This window comes from Lepidothrix coronata, unplaced genomic scaffold (assembly GCF_001604755.1).
Source record: "Lepidothrix coronata isolate B3197 unplaced genomic scaffold, Lepidothrix_coronata-1.0 Scaffold4, whole genome shotgun sequence".
NCBI lineage: Eukaryota > Metazoa > Chordata > Aves > Passeriformes > Pipridae > Lepidothrix > Lepidothrix coronata.
In genome coordinates, this window is record NW_016690184.1 from 7,234,492 (window position 1) to 7,243,405 (window position 8,914).

An 8,914-nucleotide genomic window follows, 5' to 3' on the forward strand; every position below is an offset into this window, starting at 1 on the left:
ACACAGCATCATTTGTAAGTATAAATGCATTCCTGTGCCCTCAGGAGCATTAGTTAGTGGGCAATGTCAGTGTACCAATAAAAACACAGACAACTTGCTCCTTCTTTACTTTTGGTGTCATAGTTTTTCCCAGGTTTCCCCTCAGGGGCAGGTTGTATGTGTTATAGAGCTGGCCTTTGGCAAAAGGCCACTGCCTGGTGGCAGCAGGCCAGGCACAGTCTGCCTGCACTGGGACACCGTGGTAAGTGATGCCTGTGCCCTCGGCAGGTGTGAACCCTTCTGCTGGCCCAGGGTTATGGCAGCCCAGTGCGATGCCAGCAGCCAGCAGCCCCGCCTCATTCTAAACAGACTGGTGCAAATAAAGTTCAAGGTAACTTCACAGATCAGGTCATATTACTTTTCAACTGCCTGTGTATATAAAAACATGTGCTGCCTCACTGTGTGGCAGAAATGCTCTCTCCTGCTGTTGATGCATAGCTCCCCACATGCTGTTTCCTGTCACAGGGAACTCTGGCTCTATGGCTACCAAGATCCCAAATAAGAAATTTAGGAAATGTCAGTGTGAGACACACCATACTAAGAGCATCCTGTGTCAGATCCTTAACAAAGAGCATGGAAGTGAGACCAAGTGGCACCAGCAGCATCACAGTCCCCACTGCTCCACAGGAATCAAGGACTGCTCTTGCTTGGACAGGAGAAGAGTTGTCCTGAAAACACCAGAAGCCATGTGCAGAAGAGCTTCTGGAGTGCTCTTGAAGACTTCAATTTTTATTAGAAACTTGCCTTCTTTTTATCACATGCCTTTGGATGATCAGCTTGTTCTCATACAGCAGAACTGGGCCCCTCTTTTTGTCCTGGGCATGGCACAAGAAGGGGTGGATTTTGATCTGAGAGAGACTTCAGTCCCTAGTTTATTGAAAAAAATCCTCCTCAATCAGTCTTTGACAGCTAACAATGATCTGGGCAACTCATCACCAGGAGCATCTTTGACAAAAGTTCAGAAGATGAAGAATCTCTTGTGGAAATGCTGGGACCTGGACATAAGTGCAAAAGAATATGCCTATCTTAAAGGAATTATTCTTTTTAATTCTGGTGAGTCCTCCTGGAAACTACATAGATGATTATGGGCTTAGAAAGACATTTGGCATTTTCATTTGTATATAGACAAATGTTTAGTTTTACTCTTGCCTATGAATACAGCTAAATTTCTCAAAAATCCATATTCCACAATTTAATGACTTTTCTGCTTGAAGTGGTTTATTTCAGTACCTTGGCTGTGTGCAGTAGGTCACCCACTGTAAGCCAAAACAGCTTCTATTAGACAATTTTTAAGTCATAAATAATTAACAGTGTCACTTCAAACTGATTTTCAGTTCAAAGATAATACAGCAGCCTCATCCATAGTACTGCAAAGGAGAGATGGTACATGGGTACACAATGTGAGTACTGGAAGTATTTTAACAAAGACTTCCTCTGTAACTCTGGAGAAAATAAAATAATCCTTATCAACTGAGTTTCATCAATGAGGCAAAAGGATGCTGCGTTGATGTTACACAGCTTTTATTTATTTATATTATTTATTTATATAATTTAATATCACTACACTCAAAGCCTGCAACAGCAATCATGGAGCAAACTAAAACTAGTGATTGCATCCTCTCATTTCAGATGCCAAGTTCAGGCTCTTTAGGAAGGAAGGTTTCCTCAGTCAGCACCATGGAGTGCATGAGTCACTAAAAGCTCAGCTCTAAGTACACTAAAGTAAATGGAAAGACTTACTGACTCCAGCCTGCTCTGGCTCAGATCCTCGGCTCCTTCCACAGCAATCACTGCTGTTGGCTGCACTGTCAGCAGTGTGCTGTACTTCAGACTGCACCAAAAGGATACATGAATGCTTCAGTTATTCCATTATATTTCTTGTGGTGAATGGTTTATAGGCTGCTCAAAAGCTGTATGACTTTATATTTGTTTCCAATGGGATTCAGATTCTGACTCTTGAGGTGTAATGTCATCCAGATGTTTGGTATTGCCTTGTGTGTCTGTGCTGCAGCATCGAATCAGTGGAGTTTGTTTCAGTGCAAGTTATTTTGTCGTTTTTTTCACAGTAAAATCAGCCTAAACGAAACCTCCAGTTATATCTAGGGGGATGCTAAGAAGAGAAATGCCTCATCTGCAGCAGCTTACACAGTTTAACTAGTAGGCATTTTTATTATCTCTGTGGGTAAAATGAGATTTTCACTTGAGGAGAAAGCAGCAGAAGCAGGGTTGTTCTGGATTTCTGCCTTCTGAGGCCTGGTGCTTCTCTAGGGTGCTGCATGAGAGGGCCAGCAGCCTTGATGCTGTCTGCAGACACATTCCAGTGTTTCAGGAGTGTCGCCTAGCTCATAGGTGGGATGAACCTGTTCTCTGGAATATTTCCCCACAACCTGACGAAGGCAGCCTAGAGAACTTCTGGTAAGCCAAGACTGACTCCAGATGAAACAGTTACAGTCTCACTCTGAGCTGAAACAGGTATTCAGGGCTTATGCACAGCCCCAAACTGCCCTTTGCTGCAAACAAATCTGTACAGCTGTTATTTCACAATTACTATTTTTAAAAGCTTTTTAATACTTTCCACCAAACTCAGAAAATATTTTCTACATACATGCAGCACATTTTCAAACTTTTCAAGTTTTGGTGTGATGTTTGGCAAAATGTTAATATTCTGCAGGCCTCAGTTCTAACAGGATTTCAGGGAGCCACCAGCAGTGACAGTGGTAAACCCTTTCTTGGATTCTGGAGTACCTCATGAGGGCTCCCACCCTGAATGTTTTACTTCTGTTAGGACCACCAAAACTGATTGAGGCAATGGGGAAGGGCCAGGTACAGAGCAGTTCAGAGCTGGGTTATGAGTTGGAGTTCAACAGGGTATCCAGGCATGCAGCTGTAGCAGCCATCACTTGGATGAGAAGCATGACAGGTACGACAAAGCTTTGCTTGTGCTCTGGCTGATCTCTTGTGTTACAGATATTGTGCTTACTATCATTAAAAAAATTCCTTTGTTGAGAGAGTGGCAGGCAGCATGATGGAATGTAGGTTCTACACTATAATGGTTGGGGTTGGAAAAGACCTTAAAAATCATCTAGTCCAACCTCCCTGCCATAAGCAGGGCCACCTTCCACTAGATCAGGTTGCTCAAAGCCCCATCTTGGCCTTCTGGTCAACTTCCAGGGTTGTGGCATTCACAACATCTGGGCAAGCTGTTCCAGTGTCTCACCACTCTCATAGCAAAGAATTTCTGCCTAATACCTAATCTAAACCTACTCACCTTCTTTCAGTTCAAGACCATTACCCCTAGTCCTATCACTCCATGCCTTGTAAAAAGTCCCTCTCCAGCTTTCTTGTAAAGCCCCTTTAGGTACAGGAAGGCTGCTATAAGGTCTTCCTGAAGCCTTCTCCTCTCCAGTATGAATGACCCCAACTCTCTCAGCCTGTCGTCATAGAAGAGGTGCACCAGCCCTCTGATCATCTTTAGGGCCCTCCTCTGGACTTGCTCCAGCAGGTCCACATCCTTCCTATGTTGAGGGCCCCAGAGATGGAAATAAAAGCAGACTGTGCAGCACCTCTCTGCAGGAGGCTCTGGCTGGGTTACTACCTGGCCTCATGTGGGCCTGCAAGAACCTGTAAAGAAGAAAGCGTGCGTCCAGCCCCCGAGGAGAAACAGGTATCAATGGAATCCAGACTCTCCAGAACATATTGGCATTCCTGCTTTTCCCAGGGGAAAAGCTAGGTGGCTTCAAAGAGGTCACAGTTTCTGTGGGTGAAAGGTCCAGCTGCAAGGCTTCCTCTACTGGGACACAGGCAATAAGTCAAAGGAAGAAGCAGGTAGGACTGTTCTGCCACACAGGAACAGCTCAGAGTGAGGTGAAAATGTTCTTGTGCTTCTGCGAATTGTCTGAAAAACTATTGGAACTGCACAGTGAAGGGACAGGAACTGTGAAAAACAATGCTTCTAATTAATCAGTGCCATATATGTACGTATTTTTGGAGTGTTTTCTATACATATATATATTTTAATACTCCATCAAGGCTGTGACAGGACTTCTGTTAAAAAGGATACTCTTAAGAGGTTTATAGTTCAGCTGGAAACATGTGTTTGACTGAGTGTTATTACAACAGATCTCAGAACAAGAAGTGTCTCATTATATGTAAATTAAACCCAGTGTTTCATTACACAGAAAAGAAGACCAAATGGGGAAATGAAGCATATTTGAAGGGATATAAACAATTGCAATTTCATCGTGAATATACAAAGTCCTGGCAATTTCCTTTCCATGAAAAATCTAACACTTGGAACCATCCTCACAGCTTGCAGCTGCTGGTAATCCCAGAGGAGATGACGACTTTTCCAAAGTCTCCATTTCTGGCTAGCCTTGTTTCAAGTTTGGCTGAGACTTCCTCTCCTCTGGCAGTGATATTTAGCAGGAGAGCTGCTGAAGGCCAACAAAGAGCAGCCAGTTACAGGTTGAAGAAAACTCAACCAGGTTGGTTTTGCCCTAGTAGAGGGCACTAGGCAAGGAGGCAGAACCTCCCATACTTAAATGAAGGATCTTGTGTGAAACGCTCCTTGTTGTAAGCTATTCAGACCCCATCCCAGGGAGGTGTGGAGTCAGTCACTGTAAAAGATGCCAAATAGGCCTAGAGTGTGTGCTACCTCTGTCCAGGCTGCAGCAAGTCTAGGAAAGAAAAGATGTTGTTATCCTTAGGTGGTGAGAACAGGGGACAACAGATCACTGAGAGCTACATGACAAGGCAATCCCTCCAGAGGCAAAGGATAAACACAGGGTGTTCTTTGAACTGAGCCCTGGCACGCACAGATGCCCTTGAGCCAGCAGGTCACATGCTATGGGAGGTATGTGATTGAGGCTCAAGACCGTGACTCCATAGGACAGAGACCTCTCTTCTTGCAGAAATGGCTGAGGAAAGGGAAAACAAAACCAGTTACCATTCCTGTGGGTCATGATGCATCTCACAGAGACTCTTTATTCTCTTTTTAGACTGTAAATGAAAGTGTCTACATAGCATGGTGAACCATAGTCCCCCAGCTTAGTCTAGTAACCAGAGGCAACAACAGGGTGGACATGAGGCTAAGTAGACTGGAGAACCATGTTTTCAGGCTTCGAGCCTGCTCTCTGCTCCAAACCACCATCTCTATCTTCCTGATGTTACCTACCTACTGTAGATTAGAGCTGGAATTTTTCCACCTACTCAGACTACGGGCTAAGCAGCATTTGGTGGGTAGACAACACAATAAAGCTTCTTCTCCATCTGTACTGAGTCATTTACCTGCTGGTACTATTGCAAAGCTGGATTTTAATGTAACAGGCCAGATTCCTATGTGCTTACAATGCTGCTCAATGCTCCTTCAAATTATTGAACAACACGTATCTTCTTTTACGAAAAAGTGTATTTAGGAACTGTTTATTTTTCTATAGAGAAAGTAGTGCTATAAGCCAGAAATCCATTGAAGGGCTTAGAACAGAAATGTATACTCAAGATTTGCTATTTTACTTTTTGTTTTGATAGGATGCTGTGTCCTAAAATGTCTCCCATATGTACAAACACTGCAGTAGGAAGCTCAGCAAGCGTTGATGGAGCTTGTCTCAACAATGTTCCATGGAAACCTGGGCAGGTTTGCTTCGATTCTTCAGCTGATCGCCTCTCTTCGAGACATTGATGCAGATGCTATTGAAGAGCTCTTCTTCAGGCCCATTCTAGGAGAGGCCATCCTAAAAGTATTACTTCTAGAAACACTACATATCAAGCCAGACTGCCTTTGAAAACAGATGACATCTGAGCTCTCAAATACCTATTTTTGAAGAGATGAGAGGTTATTATGAACTAAATAAACACATTTCAAACAAATCATTGATGCATTTTTGTAAGCCATATTTTTTTTGTACGAAGTATTTTTTTAACATTTTAGAATTAAAGCAGAGAAATCTAAGCATTTCATGATTCTGTGTGCTTTCAAAAATCCTTAGTTTAAAGTAATCAAAGACTGTCTAGGAGCACCAGCATACTTTCCAGTTGTGCTAGGTTCAACCATATTTTTTCTAGTGAGCATTTTTACAGCTGTTTATACTATATGCTTTTGGCTTTCCAGAAGTTTTGGCTTTCAGGAGCGGGGGCAATGGTAAATTTTATTCAGTTGATGTTGAATAGATACATAAAAGGTTGGTCAATGGTAAAATCAGTATAAATCCTTCCTTTTCTTGGGATGTCAGTCCCTGATCCCAATTCCCTTTTTGTTCCACTGAGAACTCTAGTCCCTTGGCTGTAATTGCTGGATGGACCTCCCCCTTACTAACTGCTTTTTATATGTTCTTTTCTAAGTCTTGCAGTAAACTGTGGGCATTAAATCCCTCTCCCATTATTTACAAAGTTCTTCCCTAAGTAAGAAACTGAACAACATGAATAAAAAATTTGTTGACTAGACAAAAGCCGTTGCTCAGGATTGTTTCCAGGATAGCAATAACAAAGGCTGAAAGCTAGTGTGTCATGCCATAAACAGCAAAACTAATGTAGCCTAGTTTCCTACATATTTAAGACCTTTTTCCTTTAGCCCTCCCTGCATCCTTTTATAATTACCTTCACTTCTCTTCAAACAGATGTCAGATGTTCCTTGGACAGCAGAAATGCTAAAATATCATTTCCTACAGATGTGTACAATCTGTTCCTCCACCTCTCACTGCAAGAGTTCCACGTCTCCACCTCCAAGCACAGTACAGCATTCCCCTTAACATCTTGCTGTCGCCCATCCATCTGGCTGGGGAAGAGACAGCACGTGTGTGCTGACTTGTCATCTGTCAGGATAAAAAAACCATTAAGCTTAAACTTTAGCTGTCGTAATGGAAGGTATTTGAATCCCTTACCTGTCCCATTCCTCTGCAAATGGTTTCCATGAAACTTAGAGGAATTAATTTCTGAATTTTTTCAGTAGTAGATCCAATTTAGTTTTGTTTGGCAAGGGGTGTCAAATTCACCAAATGGGTACTGACAGGCAGGTAGACAGACAAGAGGACCAAGAGTATGATAGCTTAGTGCACACTGCCTTAGAAGGTCAAGCTAAAATCATAAGAAAGAGGACTCTATTTATATATATGTATATATATACAAATGGACATCAACAGAGATGGATGTTCAAAGGACTTTCTTTTAAAGTCAACCAAGGGAAAAAAAAAGTTAAAAAAATAATAAGAGTTTACTACCTACCAGTTTTGACAAAAGGCTACACATTTTCCCCCCACTTTGGTAATTGAGGAGTAAATTGTAGAAATAAGGGGAAAAAAGCAAACCCCAAACAATATAAACCAAGTCCCTGGGTACTTGTGATCATGGAAGTAACAACCTCTACAGTCAACAAAACTCACCTTCTTATATTGCAAGCTAACCAAACCTTTCAGAAGTGAAGCTTTTTGGACAGATATTTTCCATGGAAAGCCCTCAGAGTAGAAGTTTTCAGCAGAGTTTTTTGTTAAAATGGCTCAATAGTATTGCCACAGACCAACCGGTGCATGGTAACAGGATATTCCATGTTTAGTTATTTGTGATACTGAATTAAAACATTAGTTCCAGACATTTGATTTTTGTCTGTTCTTAAAATTTAACCAAGCAGTATACATCCAAAAATGGTATTTGTACATTTGGTATCAACAATATCATTTGGAGGTAGACACACAAATTTCTCTCTCTCAAGTCCTAACAGCTTCTACCTCTACAACAGATGCTCTACTTGCACAATGAAAGTGCAGTGCAGGTCTGGGTGGAAGAAGCAGGACCCAGCTAGCCTTGCACACGCAGCAGCTTCTGCAATGGGAATGGGAAGAGGATCTCTGCTCTGATCTCAGTGCTCCCATTGCTATTGTGAAGAGACCAGAGAGGGAAAGAAATACCCTCAGCTCAGTGGGAAGAGGGGAATTTTAGACAGAGGTATAAAACACAGAAAACATGCAGCATGAGAAACAGTCATGGGGGCTTAGACAGAGGAACAGCAAGGGAGATCAAAAAAGGCAGGAGAGGGGGACAGAAGTAGCTTATTAATAGAGCTCATTTCTGTGTAGAGTCCAGCTTACTTTCATAAGCCAAAGTCCTGCTTAGTGACTCACCAACAACCTGAATCCAGGACAGGGTTCATGGTTCAGTAGCCTGAATTTCAGACTACTGAGAACATACCAGACAGTCTCTGTTCACAGCTTTGCTTCTTATCAAAATCTACTGCAAGGTCTTTGACTTTATCTGTAAGATATACAATGGCTTCAATTCAACTCTCCTTGAATTGGAGGGCACAATGCCAACAAGTTCCCATGGCTTGGCTCACCTGGAAGATAGTGCTGTATTTGCTGATGGCTCTTAGCCTGGTGTGTGTCTATGTAACCAGTTGTCTGCAAAGAATGCCTAGCACTCCACAGTAAAGATCACAGTCAACAGCTTGGGTTTTCAAGATGATTTGACCTTCTACCGTGAAGGCAAACACTAGGCTTCAGAGGGAACAAGATCTGATACTCATGGACCTCCCCTCACTATTCTCTGAATACAAGATTCAGTCCTTCAAAATGTCTTTAACAAATCACATCTTTAGTCCTTATGCAATTAAAAAACTCAACAACCTTGAGCTAATGCTCTATGTAGGCAAACATTCCCCATCTCACAGACCTGATCACAGAGGGAGCATGAATTGTAATAATTGTTTGCTTGGTATCCTGTTCAAAGAGGCTGAAATAGTACTGTCTTGCTGAGGACAGTAAGAATCTGTATCTACTGTAAATAAACTGTGTATGAAGGTGGAGGCTATGCAGGTACAAGAAACAGGCAGGAACAGGAGAGAAGAGGGACTATGAGCAGAGGTTAGGACCAAAAGCAGGAGCTCTCCCTG

At 42.4% G+C, this 8,914-nt stretch overlaps 1 protein-coding gene and 1 long non-coding RNA gene across 2 annotated transcripts; one reads left to right on the forward strand and one right to left on the reverse strand.

Moving 5' to 3' along the window:
* The first annotated feature begins 473 nt into the window (after positions 1-473).
* LOC108501905 (nuclear receptor subfamily 0 group B member 2-like) lies at positions 474-5,731 on the forward strand. The gene is made up of 2 exons (XM_017824233.1): positions 474-1,092; positions 5,566-5,731. Exons 1-2 carry the CDS (start codon positions 486-488, stop codon positions 5,610-5,612), a joined length of 654 nt encoding a protein of 217 aa, XP_017679722.1. The 5' UTR covers positions 474-485; the 3' UTR covers positions 5,613-5,731.
* Positions 5,732-5,747: 16 nt separating this feature from the next.
* Positions 5,748-8,235, reverse strand: LOC108501910. Its single transcript, XR_001876303.1, has 3 exons — positions 8,148-8,235; positions 6,631-6,845; positions 5,748-5,848 (listed from the first exon to the last, which is right to left on the reverse strand). It is a non-coding gene; the product is annotated as an uncharacterized LOC108501910 (long non-coding RNA).
* Between the last annotated feature and the right edge of the window lie 679 nt (positions 8,236-8,914).